Source organism: Camelus ferus, chromosome 8 (genome assembly GCF_009834535.1).
Source record: "Camelus ferus isolate YT-003-E chromosome 8, BCGSAC_Cfer_1.0, whole genome shotgun sequence".
NCBI lineage: Eukaryota > Metazoa > Chordata > Mammalia > Artiodactyla > Camelidae > Camelus > Camelus ferus.
The window spans coordinates 74,388,276-74,409,244 of NC_045703.1; the positions used below are offsets into that span (position 1 = coordinate 74,388,276).

The 20,969-nt window shown below is 48.0% G+C and overlaps 1 protein-coding gene across 15 annotated transcripts in view; it reads left to right on the forward strand.

Moving 5' to 3' along the window:
• FAM120B (family with sequence similarity 120B) overlaps window positions 1-20,969 on the forward strand; it is a 72,950-nt gene that overhangs the window by 5,858 nt on the left and 46,123 nt on the right. For 12 of the 15 annotated variants that reach the window (XR_004322175.1, XR_004322177.1, XR_004322174.1 and 9 more), the window contains exons 2-4: window positions 2,416-3,665; window positions 8,969-9,149; window positions 18,690-18,791. Coding sequence is in view for 6 of the 15 variants with exons in the window: in XM_032485407.1 (XP_032341298.1) it covers window positions 2,436-3,665; window positions 8,969-9,149; window positions 18,690-18,791 (1,513 nt within the window). In the remaining 9 variants the exon portion in view is untranslated. Of the gene's footprint in view, window positions 1-2,415; window positions 3,666-8,968; window positions 9,150-15,108; window positions 15,223-18,689; window positions 18,792-20,969 lie in introns of those variants that run through there. The other 3 variants (XM_032485408.1, XM_032485409.1, XM_032485410.1) reach the window with 3 other exon arrangements.

Sequence of the window (20,969 nt, forward strand, 5' to 3'; positions counted from 1 at the left end):
TATTATATAAGTATATAATTTTATAGTGTATGTTTATGTAATATATAATATATAACATATATGTGTTTGTGATCATCTTAAAAATTACCTTTAGAGAATGTAAAGCCTCAGTGTATGCTCTTGCACTAAAAGGCTTAAAAAGCCAGAGGAAAATTTAAAAAGGTAATGCCACAGATTTGTCTTTTTAAGCGTTTTATTTCACACCACACTAACTGCGTTGATGGTGGGCTGTGTGAGTATCTGGTGCTGTGAGGAGCTGAGATACCAGAAGGCATCCTCTGTTGCCCCGAGCTCCCAAATCTGTGCCTGTCCGAATTTTTCTTTGTAGATGCCATAGAAGAGGGCATTGTGACGTAACATTCCTGAGGTAATTTGTGATTCAGGCTGTGAGGAACTGGCAGTGTGAAAGGCAGGAAAAACAGTACATGTTTTAAAAATAGTGAGCTTTTCACTACTGGGGTAAGAAAAAGGAGGAAAAACATTTGAATAAAATCAAAGCGGAGGCTGAACCCCACTTCTTGCAAAATAAAGAGGAGAGTGTTTCAAGAAACTCAGTGTTGTCACTTGCAGTTTTAGTAGAAAAACGCTTGAAACAAAAATGTCTTTTTATCGTGAGGGAAGGCAGCCAACACAACTGTGGCAGAGCCGCTAGGCAAAACGGGCCCAGGTCTGCGGGGCTGGGCGTGCAGGCCGGCTCCGTGGTGGGAGGGCCCCGTGCGGAGAGGAGCAGGGCTCCACTCAGCACGGAAACAGTCAGGCTCTACGTGGCTGAGAGGTACCTTGAGTCCACTCAGCGTCCACAAACATTGCTGCTTTTTTTTTTAATCCATTTTGGTTTTTTGTCTTTTCTGACAACCCTTTGAGTTCTGACACATATCCCCTTTCCAAACCATGCCCAGAGGGCCCAACTGGAGAACGGCCTTATGGTTGAGAAGATCATGTTATGAAGTCCACTTTCTGCTTCAGAAACATGCCTTCCTTGGTAATGTTCCCAAGATAAACCCAATACTAGTAATAGGCCTACAGTGGTTTGGGGGGTATGGATTTGTGTATTCCATTATATGTAATAATTTAATGAGCACACCTCTCTAAATTTCAACATAAATGCTCTTTATGTCCACTCAATTTTTATATTTTTTAAAAATTATTTTTGGCTGCCAAACAGATTTCAAAATCTACTATTAGGGGTCAGTGTCATTAACAGGGAGTACAGTCTTAAAAGGTAATCTGCAGGGGTGTCTTTGCTCGACCATAGTTTATTTACAATTTCTTCATTTGTGAAGTAGAGCTTATAGTTTTTTACCCACAGAGCTGTCTTAAAGATTGGAGATCGTGTGCATTGAGTGCCAGCTCTGTCTGGTAGGAAGTGGGCTCACTTGGCAGCTGGTGGCTGCCTTCAGTCTTCAGCCTGGGGAAGGCACCGTTCTTGCGCTGCTGTTTGCATAATGGGGTTTTTTTGTTTTGTTGTAACAGAGGACATGAAGCCCTGATGACTCCTAAAGAAAATCAGAGTGAAAAGAATAGGCCATTAAGATAAAGGCTTCTGATCACTGATGGATGTTATTACTTGTATTATGTCTTTTATTACACATGAGGACATCTTCCTTATTGTATAAAGGACTCTGCCTAGATTTTCCCCAGATTTTGAATTGTAACTCTAAACTCTTGTTTATTTTTACATTTTAGAATGGGTGGTTTTCCATTCAAAGTCAGTGACCATCTCAAATGTTGTGGACATTTTCATGTAGTTTTCTTTTTAACACGTTTACTGAGATGTATTTGACACTCAGGAAAGAATACATATGTACAGTGAACAGTTTGAAATGTTTAGCACGTATTCACCCGTGAAACCATCCCCACGACGAAGGTAGCGAACAAGTGTACCGCCCTGTCTCCACCAATTCCCTCCCGCCCTACCCTACAGCCCTGGTCTCTGCCCTGCAGTCAGCTCAGCGCTCAGTGAGGTGCACTTTACATGAATGGACTCATACAGCATGCACTCCTTTTTCATCCGACTTCTTTCACTCAGCAAGGTTATTTTGAAAAACATCCATGTTGCATGTATCAATCTGTGTTTTAGTTTTGCTAAAATTAGCTTCAGTTTGAGCTCCTAGATGGGGAGTATTACTTCTTTGAAACTGTTAACCTGTTTTCGAATTTTGTTGAATGATAACCTCTGTGAAGCTCTTAAGAGAGTGCTGGGCCATGTTGTCCTGTGAAGTCCACTTAGTCACCTCACATGTAGGTGACGTCCCTGGTGTGTGTCCATGGAAGACTTCAGGCTCCTGGCCAGCAGCATGCGCCATGACACGCTGGAGACAGAGACTGAATGTCAAATACTGTCTGGGGTTTGCTTTGAAAGTTGCTGTAAGTGTCACGGTAACTCCATAATTACTAATTTACTTTCCTTTCCAGACCCTTCCAGGAGTTTCATTATGGGCGTGAGAGGCTTGCAGGGGTTTGTGGGAAGTAGCTGTCCACATGTCTGCACTGCGGTAAACTTCAAAGAGCTGGCGGAGCGCCACCGGAGCGAGCATCCCGGATGCACTCCCACCGTCGTGGTGGACGCCATGTGTTGCCTCAGATACTGGTACACGCCAGACTCTTGGATCTGTGGTGGCCAATGGCGAGAGTACTTTTCCTCTTTGCGAGAATTTGTGAAAACTTTTACAACTGCTGGCATCAAGTTGATATTCTTCTTTGATGGCATGGTGGAACAGAACAAGAGAGATGAGTGGGTGAAGCGAAGACTCAAGAACAACAGGGAGATAGCCAGGATTTTTCATTACGTCAAGTCCCACAAGGAGCAGCCTGGCAGGAACATGTTCTTTATCCCCTCGGGGCTGGCCATATTTACGCGGTTTGCTCTGAAGACCCTGGGTCAGGAGACTCTGTGTTCATTACAGGAGGCCGACTACGAGGTGGCTTCCTATGGCCTCCAGAACCACTGTCTCGGGATTCTTGGAGAGGACACAGACTACTTAATTTACAACACCTGTCCCTACTTCTCAATCAGCGAGCTGTGCCTGGAGAGCCTGGACACCATCATGCTGTGCCGGGAGAAGCTCTGCCAGAGCCTGGGGCTCAGCCTGTGCGACCTGCCTCTCCTGGCCTGCCTGCTGGGCAACGACATCATCCCGGAGGGCATGTTTGAAAGCTTTCGCTACAAGTGCTTGTCTTCCTACACCTCCGTCAGAGAGAACTTCGACAAAAAAGGTAACATCATCTTAGCTGTAGCAGACCACATATCTAAAGTTCTTCACTTGCATCAAGGTGAGAAAAAACTAGAAGAGATGTTACCTTTGGGACCAAATAGAGCTCTTTTCTACAAAGGAGTTGCATCGTATATTTTGCCAGGACAGAAATCTCCATGGTTTTTCCAGAAACCTAAAGGTGTAGTAACTTTGAACAAGCAGGTAGTATCCATGTGTACAGACCCTGACTCCAATCAGAAATTACTTATCGGTACAGACTCTGAATTTAACCTAGAAGCACCCATGTGTACAGACCCTGACTCCAAGCAGGAAGTTCTCATATGTACAGATCCTGAATCCACGCAAGAAGCTTCCATTTGTACACACCCTGAAATTAAACAAGACCCCATGGATACGGAGCCTGAAATCAAGCAACAAGTAACCATGGTTTCAGATCCTGAAATCTTAAAGGTATGTAGGTGTGCCCACCCAAATCTGATAGATGCCATGATTGAAGACGTATCCATTGATGGATTTGTCAGTGAATATTTATTGACGACCTGCAAGGTTGAGACACTGTGGTAGACACAGAACAGAGCCCTGGGAATCTGGCCAGGAAGTATGACTTCATACTTGTGAAAACTCACCTGGTAAACTGTTCTGCATTGTTGCTGGATTGTTAAGGGGAGAGGGCTGTTGCTGTGGAGGGTGAGGTCACCATGGGCTGGGTTACAGAGAGACATTCCCAGAAGCTGGTGAGCTGGAGCCAGACCTCATGGGGCCTGAGATTTGCTTCAGAGGGCACAGGCTCAGGGCTGTGGGAACGCTGAAAGTGTGGCGTTTGGAACCTGTGTCACTGGGGACAAGGGCCAAACAGTAGGCGGGAGCATGGAGTCTGAAGGGTCAAGTAGGGAGAAAAAAATGGAAAAGACAGACCACGGCCAGATTGTGAACACTATTAAATGCCATGCTGGGAGTTTGGATATAATCCTGAAGGGAAGGTAGAGCCTCGGGTTTTGACGGAGCCCCTGCCGAATAGCCAGCTGTTGCGTGCAGGTTCCGGCTGGGTGCACTTCGTGTGTTGTCTCCTTTAACCTGCTCGCTGTCCTTGGGTTAGAGAGAAGGTGCGTGTCCACGTGACTGTCCATCTCAGCAAGTGCGCAGCCACTCATGACTTACCCACAGACTTTCCGTTGTTCCTGGCTTTCATCTAGTTACCCAAATTACAAATCTAGGAACCATGTCTCCTGTCTTGTGGCTCTGATCTCTTCAGTGGCTCTTACACTTGTGTGGATTACTGTGGTCACCTCTGAGAGCTCTTCCTAAACAGGCTTTTGCCTTTTGCAGTCCGTCTGTCATGCTACATGCAGAATTCGAGCCCTTCATTTGCACTTCACAGCTCAGGAGGGAGTCCCCCATCGCAGCTGCCTGGCACTCCCTGCAGCCCCAGCTCTGTCTGCCCCTCACCTTGTCCAGGCCTTGCACGCACTCTCTTCCCCTCAGTGGCTTTCTGCCCCTCCTGCTGGTTAGTGCCAGCTGGCTCTTCTGTCACACACTCAGAGGAGCCCCGACTGCCCACCATGTGTGTCTGACATTTGCAGCACACCTCCCTGGAGCTTCATGTTTGATTCTTGTCTTTCCTGCTAGACTAGGGCCGCTCTGCAAGGCCGGACCTGTCTCTCCTTGTCACTGCCCAGCCCTGGTCCTGTCACACTGTCTGTCTTGTAGTGGCCGCAGGTTAGATCTCAGGGGGTGTTCCTGGCTCTGGCATCTTTAGATTCTCTTCTCAGTGACGTCCTCCCTCCCTTTGCACAGCTGCAAGTGTTCTTCTGTCTGAATTAGCCTTTCACCTCTTTCTCTGTTCCATACGTTGTAGCAGACGAGCCACTTAACTGACAGGAACTTGCAGAAGAGGTAGAATGTGACACATGTTTTGAGAGAGTTACAGGTGAAAAAGTCTTATCAAGTGAAGAAATTATTCCACCTGGAAGCATTCTTAACTGCTTCTTAGGAGGAAAAGAGTCTGGGTGTGAAGGTGGAGGAAGGTTAGCAGTGGACCTCTGTGGGGACATCCTGACAGGTGGTAGGAAACAGCAGACAGGACAGTGGGGGAGGAGGGAGGAGGTGGGTGCCGGCAGAGACCCAGGGGTCGTCTTTGTAGGAGAGTGGAAAGGGGTGCAGAGAATGGATGGAGGAGGACCAGTCTGGACTTGGCCCACGTGTGTTCAGTGTTGCTGTGCAGGTGGGGGAGGAGCACTAGTTTAGTATTGACCGCGCAGAGACGGCTCTCCAGCAGCACAGCTTTCTGAAGAAGTTTGTAATCTTCAAAGGGCTTTCCTCACGTTGTCTCCTATAGGCATCACACAGTTCCATGCCCTTGTCTCCTCTCACATGAGGACAGAGGAGTGAAAAGATCAAGTGACATTGTCTGCAGTCCCACAACTATTACTTGGCAGACCCCGGCTTTAAACCCAAGCCTCTGATGCTTTACAAGACCACAGCCGTCTTCCCTGCTGGCCCAGAAGTTCGCTGGCACGTGGAGAGGCAGCACGCCGTGTCAGCAGTCTGGGAGCAGGAGAGTGAAGACCACCCTGCCCCCAGGACTCGCAGCCTCTGTAGCCGTCTGCTTGAAGGACAGGCCGTGGAAGGGTGCCCCAGGCAGGGGGCACTGGCAGAGTTGGGGAGGCAGGCAGGGAGGCTCTGGCAACAGGTGGGCAGGGTCTGCTCTTCAGCCAGCCCAGGACTTACTGAACTCACAAACTCATCAGTCACTTGCCACATTCATAGCACCACACAGGCCCTCTCTGCTCATTTCTGGGCACTTCCTGGCTGGGCGCTTGCTCATGACCTCTGCCTGCATTAGCCATACCCACCCGCCATCCCCACCTGGGCTGTTGTGCAGGTGGCCATCCCAGCTGTCTTGCCCAGGCTCCTGCAGGGGAAGTTCTGACAGGTTAGGTCCGACCACAGGGGTGGCACGTGTAGTTGGGAAGAGTTTAGGACTTAGTTTTCATGCTCATTAAGGAGCTATTGGCTGGCTTTAATTAAGCAGAGGTATGATGAGGTCAGGTGTTTGTATTTGAAATGTTGTGCGCACTGCAGAGAATGGGCTAATGGGGCTGTTGCAGAAACCCAGGTACAGACAGAGGAGCTGGGACCAGGAAAGTGGCGGCGGGACTAGAGCAGAAGCAGCAGACTCAAGCAGTGTTTCGGGAGTGATGCTGGTGCACAGCAAGCCTTGCTGTGGAGGTGAGCTCCCCTGTGCTTAGACCTGGGCCAGGGGGGCTGCCGTGAGCCGCACAGGAGGAGGAGGGCTTCCCAGGGACCACCTGATGGTTAGGGTTAGATGGGCCGGGTCTGCTGCTGGAGATGTGGGTGCCAAGAGGTAGAAGTCTCGGGAAGTCGTCTGCCGTCTGTGGAATGGGAGCCTCTCAAGCAGGAGAAATGATGCACTGAGGAGTGAGGGGCGGTTGGGGGGATGGGAGAACGAGGTGAGAAGCACCCCAACAAAAGCCCAAGAAGGCAGGTGCGAGACTGAAGAACCGAGCAGGGTGTCCAGTGCTGTGGAGGAACTGAGGCTGGACTGGGAGTGGGGCAGGAGGTGTGGGTGGCCTTGGAGAGCTGTTGTCGCCCAGGGGCCTGGAGGGGGTCAGGTGATAGGGGTTTCGGGAGCAGAGTCTGGGGATGAAAAGGCAGGAGCTGGGCTGGGGTTGCTCTTTCGGGGGTTTGGCAGGAAGAGGCCGGCTGGGAAGAGGCTGTCTGTGGGGAAAGGAGGGCGGGCTGTGCCGGCGGCCGTGTGCTGTCCCAGGGTCCCATTTGCTGAACTTCGTGGTATCTTTGAGAGCAACTTTGGAATTTCTTAAGTTCCCCTTAAACTTTTCCTTTTAAATTTTTCTCCTTGGAGCCTTCTGGCCCCGTTAGTAGGTCACCATAATGTATGTATTTTGACCACACATGGTCTCCTTAGAAATCCTTAGGGGCGGAGCAGCGCCCGCAGCCGTTGGTGTCTCCTCCAGAGTTACAGGCTAGGATGCGTTGAATGCTCACTTTAAAATGTTCAGATGAGGCGAATATGTTAAGATTTTTCCAAGTGTAGATTTCTGTATAATACTTGCAGTTAAGCACAGAGGTAAAATGTGCTGAGATGACGAGCTAATTAATGAATTAAAACTAATTTTGCAGGACTTTTCTGAAAACCCAGTGTACACCAAGAAAAGAATGTTACATATCAAATTCTCTACAGTTGTCAAAATTGGAGATTTCTTGGTACAATTAATATAATTTATTGTAACTTTATAGATAAATTTGTCAAAACACCAATTCTTTTGAAACAGAGAAGAATATGACATGTAAGAGGGAATAGGAAAATAAGTTAGAAGGTACTCTGCCCTGAGAGGGTCATGAAATACCTGACTGTATTGTTCCTGGCAGATTTTGCATCAAAAGGGGCATCGTGGAGAAATAGGGCACTTCTGGTGGTCTTTGCTGGGTTAGAGCTTCGAGTCAGAACTCTTAATGCTTACTGACCCCAAAGCTGCTGGTTTGTCTCTGTCCTGGTGTAAGTATTGGTGATGAGATAGACCCTCTGAGCAAACGCCTGTTGACCCTCAGTGTGCGCCAAGCCTCGTGTGTTAACTCATTCAGGCCTAGCAGTGTAGTGAGGCGGCACCTTAGGGGGAGAGAGGCGAAGGGACCAAGAACCGGGTGTGTGGTAACGAGTCGGCGTGGCTGGAGCGGCCTTGCTGTGGGGGAGTCACAGGACACTGGGGTTTTGATGCTCCAGGTTATCCTTGTAGTGCGTTTAAGTGCCTGTTGTGGTAGACTGATTTAAATTCTGAAGAGTAGTCCAGATGACTATTCCTGCAGTAGTAAGAATGTTCTTCACAGGAAAATAAAACCTGTAGCTCGGTGACTGTAGCCTTCTGATCTTAACTACTGATGGAATGAGAAGGTGGTTCAGTTTAAATCGTGCATCTGATGACCTGCTGCGTGCAGACAGGGTGCTGCATCCAGGGCAGAAAGAAATGAGTGCTCAGCGCGTGGATTTTGCTCAGTAAAAACTATTGAGGAAGTGAATGAATGTGATACAGTTTCTAATCCCAGGGGGTTTATGGTTTAATAGGAGAGGTGAGGCAGATAGCCAGTGCAAGGTATGTGTGAGTTGAGCCCCATCAACCAGGGAGGATGATAGGCTCTATGGAGAGGTTACCCTTCAGGTGAGCCCATGGGGCAGGGCTGTGAAGTGGCTGGTTGGAGAGGGATCCGTTTCCCAGAGCACAGGGAGGACTCTTGCGGACAGTGGAGGTTGGGTCCCTGAGAGTCTGTGAGGTGGAATCAGGTGGAATGATGTATGCGGGAAAGAGATGGAGGCCTTTGAGGGGGCCTTGGCTCTTAGGCTGAAGAATCTGTGGTAGCCCCTGGATGCTTTGAGGAGGGTAGTGACTGGACCTGTTTCCAGGAAGACAGGATATTGCTGGTGTGAGGTTGGGTTGGAGAGAGGAGAGGTGGGGTGAGGGCAGGGGTGCCGGGTGTGGCAGCGCTCCTGTCAGGTGGGCAGAGGACGAGGTGACAGCGGAAGTGAATATGACAGGTCTGGTGGGGGGGTGGAGATGGAGGAGGAATGAAAGGTTTTGAGCTAGCAGCCCAAGGAAAGGAAGCACACGTGTCAGCTCAACGTCACGAATTTGAGGGACAGTCACTCGGATTCTGATTTTCTCTTGAAGGTCCCTCTTTTGTTTTCAAGGAGAAACCAGTTGCGTTTAAATTTTGGGCAGGTCGCCAGAGCACATCACGTCCAGGCGGAGAGCTACCTGGTGTACAACGTCCTGAGCAGCGGGGAGGTGGAGTGTGGGAACAGCCTGGAGGACGCGCTGGACCGCACCCTGCCCGGCCAGGCCCAGGTATACCGGCCTGTGCGGCAGCGCGTCTACTCCCTCCTACTGGGGGGCAGCCAAGGTGAGTTGGTGTCTCAAAGCCGCGTCTTGGAGCTGAATTCCAAGAACCCGCTGGACACGAGTGCAGTTAAATGAGGAGTTGTTGATCAGAATTTATTAAAAGAAGAGTGCATTGTTTCTGTAAGATGTTATGTTTTTATGCCTTAAAAGGAGTTGTGCTTTTTAAAAACTTTGAAAACCCTTTCCTCCTGTAGGAGTGTAGAGTTTATTATTAGAAGACAATGGCTAGTTACTCTCAAAATGTGATTTTCATAAGATGCTTGTATAAAGTCTAGTGCATCATATTTTAAAATATAAGCAAAATTTTCCTTTGGAGCTTTTGTAATTTTTTAAGTTTATGTTTTTCATTTGTATTTCTGTTGCACAGTAGGAACATGAGTATAGGGAGAGGGCTGTCCGTGCAGACCAGTGAAATGAGAGGACCTTCAACACCAAGAATAAAATTGATCAGACCCTGTGACCCCTGTTAGGAACAGTCTGGGGAATAGGGAGTGTTGAAGAGCACTCTGTGTACAGGCTCATGATGCTTAATGCATTAGTTCCCTCTTTTGTGCGGCCTTGCTGACCTGAGACAGGCCTGCTGGAGCATCGTAGGAGTAGAGAGCACATGATAAGAAATGGGCTTAGCACGACACCACCGTCAGGACAAGGGACAGAAGCAGTGAAGTCCTGGTGAAAGGTGGTCTGTGGCCCATTTGCCTACGCTCCATTATTTCCAAGCCTACCAATATTACTATTCGTATTATTCTAGAAAGTAGACATTTCTGTAATCTGAAGGTGGTGATAGAACCATCAGATTGAAGTGTTTTGACCGTTGTTTTTCTTTGGGGCAGGGAGTGGCAGGCTCTCTGCACCCAGCTTTATTCGACACCCAGCACCCGCAGCATGTCCTGCCTCTCCCACGGGCTGTGGGCATCCAGACACGGTGTGGCCTGAGCAGGACACGAGAAAGATGTCTGCACTGATTGAGAAGCAGTCAGGAACCTGTATGATAAACTTTGAAACCAAACGGGATTGAAGTAACTTTTTCTGTTTTGTTTTCTCATGTGGCTCTCTGCCCATATTCTTTCTTGTCATGAATGATGATATAGAATAATATTGGCCTGGAGTTGTTTCTAGAGTATTTTCTTAAATGAGGTTAAAATTTATAAACTTCACTAACTTAACTTCCATACTTTGCTAATGCAGTTTATTGACAGCCATAGAGATGACTTTATTAGGTAACTGCAATAACAGGAGAATTACTCAGACTGAACTTCTCTCACAACTGATCGTCACTTTCCTTTCTTCTTAACTTTCTGGCTTTCTACGTGAAGTTTATGTTATCTGGTGTGAAAATTAAAAGCTACCGCAGGCTTACTGACGATGAGGATAATAAAGCACATTGTGTGCTTTTTGCTTAGCTTGGCCCCGTTCCACGTGCCCCTGGCAGTGAGGTGTGTGCAGTTGCTGGGCTCAGTGGTCCGTGCGCACCAGCCGTGAGTGCAGGGGGCTGCTCAGGCCTCCTGCTGACTGTCGGCCTGTTCGTGCCTCTTGAAAGGAGACTGTTGAAGTCTCTGGATGCTGTTGTGGACGTCTGTATTTATTCCTTCAGCTCTGTTAGTTTTTGCTTCAGGTATTTTTGAGGTTCTGTTGTCAGGTGCATGTACATTGAGACTTTCATGTTTCTTAATGAGTTGACTCCTTTAGCATTATGAGATTTCCTGTGTTAGAAAAATCTGGTCTTACTCCCTGTCGTTTTGTAGTTGTTTTGCCTAATACTGATAGACACACCCCAGTTTTCTGGTAATTGTGATGTGTCTTCTTTCTACCCTGTTACTTTTAAACTATTCCTTTATATTTAAAGTACACCCCTTTTTAGCAGCATAGCCAGTCTGTCAGCCTCTGTCTTTCAACTGGAGTACAAGGCCATCTATAGTTAATGTGCTTGTTGGCATGACTGGGTTAAAGTCTTCCATTTTGCTCTTTACTCTGCTCTTGCTTTTCCTTTATTTCATCCTTTTCTGACATCTTTTGGATTAATTGAGTAATTTTTAGTATTTTGTTTTTTATTGGATTATTGTTGGATGTGGATTATTAGATTTACCTGTTTCTGTTTGTTTGGCTTTTGCTTTTAGTGGTTGCTCTAGGGTTAGTAATACACATCTTTAACTTGTCACAGTTTGCTTTCAGATAGTTACGTGCACTGTGAAAGCCTTAGAACAGTGGACTTTTAGTCTCATCATTTTTGTTATTCTGTATATTTTTAAAACTTTTTATTTTGAAATAATTGTACACACACAGGAGTTGCAAAGATAGCACGTAGAGTTCCATGTACCTTTCACCCCCAAAGGTGACCTCTTACATGGTAGAGTGCAATATCAAAGCCCAGAGCTTGGCATTGGTCCAGTACTGTTAGCCAGACTACAGATACTCACTTTTCAGTGTTTCTTACACACATTCGTTTGTCTGTGTGGATAGTTCTCTGCAGTTCTGTGCCCTGTCAGGATACAGACTGGCCCCTCTCCACAGAGGAACTCCCTCAGCTGCCCCTTGGTATCCTTCCCTCTGTCCCTGTCCCCTGGTAACCACTGGTCTGTCCTCCAGCTCTACATTTTGATCATTTTGAGAATGTCACACAGATGGAAACCTAGTAGGTAACCTTTTGAGATTATGCATATGTTGAAAATCCCATAATACATGATCCTTATTTTTACTGTAAACCATGGATTGGCAGGCTTTGTGAAGGGCAGAGCTGTGAGGCCCCACCGTCTGCCCAGCCGCTGCGCTCTGCTGCCCTGGGGCCCCGCAGCCAGAGACGTCACGTCCAGAGGGGGTGACTGCGCCAGGGAAGCCTCACCTCGTTTTCCCATGTCATCAAATTCAAATTTTATGTTATCTTCCTGGGTCATAGAATATTCTTCTTTTGATAATTTTCCAATCATTTAAAATAATATGAAGAGCATTACTAGCCCTCAGATTTGGCCTGTGGGCTGTGATTTTCCAGCCCGTCCTCTGAACAGTCATTGTCTCTTGAAGGAGCCAGCGGGCAAGGAAAGGTATGCTTGTGCCCCGTCTCTGCTGCTCGTCTCGCTTTGGGCAGACCCACGTTCCCTTTAGTACCACCCTTCTTCCCATAAGGAACCTGCATTTACTTTTTTCGTGGTGCTCATTTTAATTTCCTGAGAATATCGTAATTTCAGAAGTACAATTTTGCCGGATACAGAATTTTAGATATTTTTGTTTGGCACTTTGAAGATGCACTATGTTGTCTCTGGCTTGTGTTTCTTGTGAGGTGAGGCTGTTCCTTCTGAGGGTTATTGCCTCAGGTCACGAGTGTGTGTCTCCTGCTGGCCTTGGGATTTCTTCTTAACCACTGGTTCTCAGCCACTGTCCAGGCTGAGCTCTGTGTTTATTCCACTTGCGACTCTTGAGCTCCTTGGGCCTGTGAGTGTATGTTCCCCACCGACTCTGAAGAAAGCTGAGCATCATTTCAGAAGCACTGTTTTCTGTCTCTTGCCTCCACCGTGGAGTCACACTTCACACTGTCCCTCAGGCATCAGGGCTCATTTTTAAGCCCCTTCTCTCTGGGCTTCATTCGGGCGTTCTTGTTGCTCTGTTTTCCGTTTCTGGAGCCTCCCTCTGTGGTTCTGATCTGCTACGAGCCCACCCAGTGAAACTCTCGTTCCAGATGCTGTGTTTTCAGCTTTCTTTTCCATCTTCCATGTCTTTCTTCCGTGTCTCCTCAGTGGTTGTTTGCCGGTCCTTGTCTGGTAACCCTGCACCACTGTCATTGCCGGGTCTGTGTTGGTCATTGACATTTCTCCTCATAATGGCTCCATGTGTCTCTGCTATTTTCACCCCAGTGTTTTTATTGTATTCTGGAAGATTTTGGATCTGTGAAGGGTCTTGACTTTGGTTCTTTCGGGTAGCTCATTTACCTGACCCTTCCAGGGCTCACCTGCAGCCTTGTCAGGTTGGGTCTGTGTGGACTTCCAGGAGGTGAAATGGCCCTGCTCTGAGGCTGGGCCTTTCCGGGCCATCGCCTGAGTGCAGCGTGTCATGAGGTCCTGCACACTGGCCGCTGGGGCCAAAGTTGAAGAGCCCAGTGCAGCTCCAGGCGTCGGTCCCTGGGGCTCCATAGGCCTTCCTTGCCTGGCCTCACCGAGTTCTGCTGTGGACCTCAGAGGCGCCCCTGCGGATTTCTGGAGCCCTTTCTCCCCCACGCCCGCGCTCTGGTTCTGCCTGCACCCGGCTGTCACAACAGCCTGGTCCTCCCGGAGGCTGTCTCGCTCCCCAGGGCCCTCCCTCCCCTGGGCTGCCGTCCACACGGGCCTCGGGGTAATAATTGTCCACAGGAAAAGGCAGTGGCTTTCAGTCTGTCCAGATCCAGAGTGGCTAACGTGAGAGGAGCCGCCCTGTCTCGGCCTTCCCGCCCCATGTGTATTCTGGGTGCTGGCGGAGTTGAGTGCGAGTTCCATTCTTGTTCCCTTTTTGGTGGCCATTTCTCCCCCTGGGAAGTCTCATCCTTTGTGTTTATGCATTTCTCTCCCATCACGTTTCTGTTCTCCTTTCCTGGAACTGCTGCGAGATGGTGTTGGGCTCCCTGCTGATGTGCTGTTTCTTCATCTCCTTCCTGGTTTGTTTTTCCTGCATTATGGGAACATTTCACCGCTTCATCCTCAGCTCTTGTGGAGAAGTGTCCCTCCTTCCTTCCTCTCCATCGAGGGCTGGATAAGTCTACTGCCTCTCTCCTCTTCCCCTGGGAGCCCCTCCCCGACGGCTGGATTCCCGCGGGAGGCTGGGCTCTGCTGCTGAGCCCCTCCCTCCTGGCTCTTGCTGCCTCTGCAGGTAGGAGGCCCTCGAAGCTGGGTTTGCCCCTTACACCCAGGCATTCTCACTCACTTGCGTTGCTTTAGAAAGTATGTCCATGTTAAGTACAGAATTTACTTTTCTGGCTCAGGCCACTCTTCTGATCAATCCTAGTCATCCCTCATGCCCTTAAAACCAACTCCCCCAAGTTCCTGTCTTACTCCCTCGTCAGAAGTGGCTTCCTCCCTGAGGCACCGTGTGCTTTTCATTCTCAGGCCTATTGCAGTTTGTGCTTGCACCCTGTTTATGTGGGCATTGTCCGGTGCCCTCCTCCGCCGAGGCTGTAAGCTGAGCAGGAGGGACTGCCACACACAGCAGATTTCTTGGTGTGAATTAGGTGATCAATATATGTGTGTTGAGTGTGAGTTTAAAGCATTACCTTTGCAAGAGTATTTGTATTTAGCAAAGCATTCCTTAGGGAACGATTACTCTAATGGCTCAATTTCAGACATGGAGGGAGAGTGATGTCTCTCAGATCCCATTAGGTGAGCAGCTGTCTCCAAGCCCAGTCTGGCTGGCAGGTGGGAGCCCACTCGTTTGGAGTGAGATTTAGAATCAAAGGTGCCTTTTACTCTGTGGTCATGACTCTGAGCACCAGAGCTGTTTCTGTGGCACAGCTGCGGGCACTGGAGTTCTGAGCCAAAAGACACAGATTTGGGTAACTGATCTGTTGGATACTCCAGTTCATCTGAAACGCTGGGGGGTGCCTCTTGAGGGAGTGGTTGGTCAGCACCACTCCTGCGTGTATTTTGTATTGTAAATATGTGGTATTTAGATAGCTTGTCAGCATTGTGGCCAGAAGGGGAAGAAGCCCTGAAACGGCTTAGTCCTCAGCCATCCCTGGCTTCATACCCAGTTTTACCTCTGGTCTTAACTCTTGTCTCTGTGTCAGTCTCCATAAGGATAAGCTTAGCTGGAGTCACTATGAAGCCTTATACATTTCAGGAAGCAGAAGAAACTCAGAAAGATGCAAAAGGCAGACTCTTCTGTTCTCCCCCTTTTCATCTCACTAGGTAGCAGTCTTGGAGAAGAGCCCTAGGCAATGGCAGGTTTTAATACTTAGGGCTGTTTGGGCTAATTGTCCTCCTTTCCTGTCACCCCACCTCCAGTTGTCGCCCAGAGACATTCTAGGAGCCCCGTGGTTGCTGCAGGAGGCTGATGGTCTCGTGATGGGCAGTCGCCAGACTTCAGCTCATCCAAAGTCCTAGAGATTGACCTAAAAGGTGACTTTTTTTCTCAAATGTGTATACAAAAAGGAACGTTTGGGGAGTTTTTCTATTTTTTTTATGGACTAAGGTCACACATCATTATAGATTAAACCAGCAGTATGAAAAATACATTCCAGGCACATAAGGGCAAATATATATTTTTTAAAGCCTAGAGGATTGTTATCAAACTTGGAGATCCCAGTAATTGAGAGGGTAAAATCGACATTGGGCCTCCTCATTCTCTTTCCCCCTCCCATTGCTCACAGGCCCCCCAGATCATGTGAGAGGAGAGGGTACTTTTCTTTTGAGAGGTTGTGTATTGACATAATCAGTTTTTATGGGAGAGAGTTTGAAAATGTAGACAGTTCCACAGTTTTGCTTGCAGGGGAAAATGTCTTAGTTACATATAGAAGCTTTTATAATGCGGTGTAATGTGTCTGTCCTTTGGGAATAACAGAAGAATAATTTTGATTATGTTAGTTTTCTATTTTCCATATAAAATGTTATATATAGCATGAAGTAGAGAGTAAAAAAAAAAAAAAAAAACTAGTGAGGAACTTTTACTCGAGTTTTTACTTTGCTCTTTTGAACTACCAGCTCAGCAAATTGAAAATTCAGACGAGAAAATCAACCTTTTCTTTTAGGAACTTCTAAACTCAATTTCCTCTTCTCTGTTTCTTGATATGTAGGCATCTAAGACTATTTTATTATAATTTAGACAGACCAAATTATGGCAGATGTTTTCTGCTGTTGTTTCAAAGTGCATACCAGATTAAACCTCTGAGATGACGTGGCCCCCCAGAGAGTGGGCTGAATGCGCACTCACCTTTTTTCTAAGATTTCAGGCAGCACTTTGCACCTGGCTCTGGGACTTGGAGGGTGTGGGGGGGGCTCTGACTGTGTCTGTAGTAGGACAGTCGGTATTAACAGTGGAGGTGTTTCTGGCTGGATGTTTCGGTTTGGACAGGACTCACCCAGACTGCAGACTTACGCTTTGCAGTGCTGGCAGCCCTCCAGCTGCACTGCACTGCCCTGTTACCCTCTTGTGGCAGAAGAAGGAAGGGCCTGTTGAGGATCCCCATCACCTAGCAGCTCACTGGGCAAGGGCAGGATGCAGAAGAACCTGCAGACGCAGGTGCACACCCCTGGACCTGCCGTCCACCTCAGGGAAGTGTTCACTTTTGTCTTTCATTTCCTGTACCCTTCTCCACAATTCCAGATAAAAGTTTGTTTAGGGGACGAAAATTTAGATCAGTAGTTCTGATTTAACTTTTATCCTCTAGCCAGTTAATAGTATGTGAAAATTAATAGTTTCACGTTCACAGTTCCTTAAGTAAATAGCTGGAAGCACTGTGCCTTTAGCAACATAGCTCACTCTTGTTCTGAGACCTAGTGTGTGGTCAGCTAAACTAATCACACGGAAGTCAATCACTTTAAAAGCAAAAGTTTTCCTTCTTTCGTTGTTAAGAAATACTTAGTAACTGATACGCACTTACCCTCACTGGTTTACATCATGGAGCAAAGAGGGGATGGGCTGTTGGTCTGGGCTCGGCCTCTGCTGAGCCTGACGCAGAAGCAGGTCCACTGACCCTGCCAAACTGGCCTCAATGAGCAGCTCTTTCCTCCTGGGGTGTAGCTGGACTACTGATACTGCACGGCCTTTCTCCTGGAATGTTGTCCGAAAAATGACTCCTTTGGGTCCTAACAAGAAAGGACACAATCAGAGACCTGTCTGGTGCTTTTAATAAAGGATGCCAGTGCCATCACGAACCTATCTTCACTTTCTTTGTGTGTTATTTAGGGTTAAAACTCTGAGATGTCAACTTGAACCTCTGTGTTGTGAACAGTTTTAGATGAAAGATGGTCACTTCCATGCAGTACGAAATGCAGTTTTGTAAATGTTTTAGTGATTTCCCAAGGATCAGTTGGCAGACTATGTTATGACAGAGGTTGAGTGTGAGTTACTAAAACCTAGTATGGTTTGTCTCTTGGTGTGAGAGATTGCACCCCTTTCTGAAGTAGCGGTTTAGGATAGCATTTGCTCCATGGGCTATTTTTTGATGTAATGGAAACCTAGGCCAAGAGGATTGCATTAGAAAGTGGGTTGTTCTGTTTTTAAGAACTGTAAGAATTCTTCTCAGATTTTCTTTGTTTTTTTAAACTTTTTTTGGATGTGTGAAATTTAGGCTAAGTTGAATTTGCTCATTAAACTTGTGGTTAATGAGTGTTGCCCTGGGCTCTGTGTTGGGTGAGAAGAACACAATCCTTGCTGTCAGGAGGTGGCAGTGGGAGGGCTGAGGGGAGACACGGCTTTGCAGTACTCTAGCCAGAGGACTGCAGTGGGGAAGTGTAGCATGCTGGGGCACTGGGGAGAACCTGATGCCTGAGCTGGGAGTGAGGAAAGGAGGGGTTCACCAAGTGCCTGTCAAGGGAAGTGGGCCTCGGGGAGAGGGGGAATTGGTGGAGAAGGGAGTGTAGACAGCTGGACAGGGAAGAGGGATGTGAGGACCCAGAGGGGCTTCAACAGAGTGGAGCCCGGCGTGTGAACTGGAGCCCAGGAAACGGATCAGATGTGCACTCTGGAGACTCTGGGGGACTGTGCTGTGGGTCACAGTGATGATCAGTGTGGGAGACTGTGCAGTGGGTGGGAACAAAGGCAGGTGCAGGGGCAAGCAGGGGGCGCTGAGGTCCACACTTTGTTCTGGTCCCTGGGCAGTTTTGGGGAACCTTGATTAGAAAGAGCGACCTGGTCAGATTTTCATTAAAAAAATAAAACCCCCAAAGGCCTCCATTTCCATGGAGAGTGGCTTGGATGGTGTGAGACTGAAGTTGAGGAGAGGTCAGGAACCTGATCTGACCCAGGCAGTGCCGGTGCGGAGAGGGGACCAGCAGCGAAGGTAGTGAGGGCCAGGGGAAGACCGGATCTAAAGGCTGGAGGGGCCTGTGCTGGCAGCTCCATGAGGCTCAGTGAGAGCGTTGGGTGGGCGAGGCTTCCGTCACCTCTGCTTTGCTGAGTAATAATCCAGCAGCATACAGAAAAGCCTTTGTTCTAGATTATTTCCACCAGTTTTCTGAATTACCTGACATAACAGTGATCTTGGTAGTTGCATAAAGTAGTGAATTCTCCCCAGTTCTCCCTCAGTGTTTTCTGGAATAGTGTGGGATGGGAGGGGGCAAGGGGATGGCGGGACACTGCAGGAGCCATGTAGGTGGTGACCTCTCTGCTCCTGCTTGTTACTCACAGGTTACCCTGCCATTCCCCACCTGAGGTCGTTGTTTCCGTTGGGATGAATGGATGACCCTTAGATCAGAGGGTAGGGGGCCACTGCTGGATGCCCAAGGCCCCTCAGTGACCATGGGTGTGAGAACTCACTGTGCCTACCAGCATGGAGTTGGGCCTGGCTGACGTGGGCCTGTTGCATTGTTAGCCTGGTGATGAATGAATTAGTACCCATGTCACTGATGCAGCTGTCTTTACTCAGGTGATGCCAGCACCTGTCCCACTGTCAAGGAGTGGTTTGTGTACTCTGGGAACCCACTGAGGCACCCGGACCTCGTCAGACCTCTGCAGATGAACATTCCAGGTACAGACAGCTTTGATGTAAATAAATTACTAATTTGCTCACCATATGGTACAAGTCCAGTAACTGATGACGATGAGAAGCATGCTTTTCCGGAACCGACAGATACTAACTTTCATTTCAACCCTGGGCCCAAGAGCAAGGTATTTAATACTGTTCTAAAACAGTGGAGGAAAAGACATTGCACAGACGTACCCGGCCAGTCCGCTGCGCTGCCCTGGCCCACTCCCGGGCTCTGCTCGCTGCTGGAGGTCCAGGCTGGGGCCGGGAGGCGGGGGGCGTGGTCAGGCCCCAGGACCAACGCCTGGTGTCAGTCAACGCCTGTGACTTAACAGGGCTGGGGTCTAGGTACTCTGCTTGAGTCAGTTCTCATTGTCCCCACCACTGGAAGTGGGTTTTAGTGGACTGGGCAGGGGAGGTAGAGGAAGGCCATTTTAACTGAACAAATAAGCTTTTTCACAGGAGGTATCCTAAAACACAAATTGGGAAGGAAAGAAAAACAAAGTTCTCCTAAAAGCTAGCCGAAGTAAATCCTTTCCTCCCATGAGTTCCTGGTGTCTGAAAAGGGTCAGGAATATTTGACCGTGGGGGTAGCATTCTGCGTACAGACAGCTGAAGAGGAGGAGGCTGGATTAGGGTTTATTTCAGAGAACAGACACTTTTCTAAAACGTTTATGCTCTGTTTTTGTGTGCGTTAAATTCTGTCCTGTCACTGTTGTCTCCATCACTCAAGCCTGTGATTTACCAAATAAGGATTTGAGCACTGCAAACACTTTCCTTATGTAAGTGGAATTCTGTAGGGAGAAAAGCTGAGGGGATATTTCCTTATTCTTTCAGTTGGTGAGTGCTGTACTCAAACCTAAAAAAGGTGCTTTTCACAAAAACAAATTAAGATGAATTGACATTTGGCTTTATAGGGAGAAGGACTTGTAAAGGGTAGCCAAAATCACTTTCCTGAAACGTTTTGTTGTAAGTTTAATTTTCGTCTTGTAGGGTCTTGACAGAAATCACCTGGAAAGGGATTATGGTGGCTCTCTTCCTGGTTTGAATTATTGAGAATGTCTGGCTGTCCATCATCATGTTGTGAGGGAGTTTCAAGGCCCCTCTGTGATATTTCAGTAACCTCTGGAAGCCACTTTGCTGTCAGAGAGACTACTTCTGGGGCTTGCGAGCACTTTCTCTGGGGCCCTTCTGCGCTGCAGGTCTGTGCACACGGCGTGCCCGGATTGCACGTCAGGGCTCTGCTTCCAGAAGGAACTTGGGGAGCTCGACCCTCCACAGAGGGGGCACACCATCCCATCACTAGGAAACTGAGAATGTGATTTTGAACTTTTGTTGCAGATGATTCACATGAATGGCTCTGTTTATGCTTACGTTAATAATGATGCAGAATAGCGAGATCTTAGTATTTAAATGCTTTTCTGTATCCGTGGGGAAAAGTACCAAATGGTTTTTAGACTAAAATGGAAGAGGGACCATCCGAGTTCCTGTCACTGTCCCTGGCGTTGCCCTGACGAGGCAGGGTTAAAAACAGTGGGGCCCTGCTGCTGGGCCCTTGCCTTGCCCAGCGCCGGGATACCCTGAGACTCACAGGCCCCTCAGGCAGAGGTGCAGGGTGTCCCCGCTGCCGGGTGACAGCTGTCCTGTCCAAGCGAGACCAGCGGCAGTGCCGTCACTAGAGCTGAGGGTCACCCTAGGGGGCCCTGTCGGATCTTTCTTGTTCTCCTGAGGTGGTTTAATTACGCTGACCTCATGAATGTTAACGTTTTCAGGGAGTCCCAATGTAGTGGCCAGAGTGGCCTTTTCTTAAAAAAAGAAAGATTTTTCCCTCCTAACAGCACATATTATTTAATACTTGCTTTCTTAAATGGTAGGGAAAAAAAATCACAGATGTTATTCACCAAAGTAGAAAGGAGATAGAAGGGGAGCCGGAAAATTATACAGATTACCTAAAAATCAGGAAGTGGAAAGAATTAAAATTGGCCAGCCAGGGAGCAGAAAAATAAATTTCATTACTGGAGTATTTTACTCAGGAAACTCATGTGTTCCATCTGCGTCCCCGTCTTTGTCTGTGTGTGTAGGGTGTCATACACACAGTCAGTTACACACATGCCTACGTAAGACACATTCATATCCGTACACACATTGCTGTATTATTATCAGTATTACGTTTACAATGTT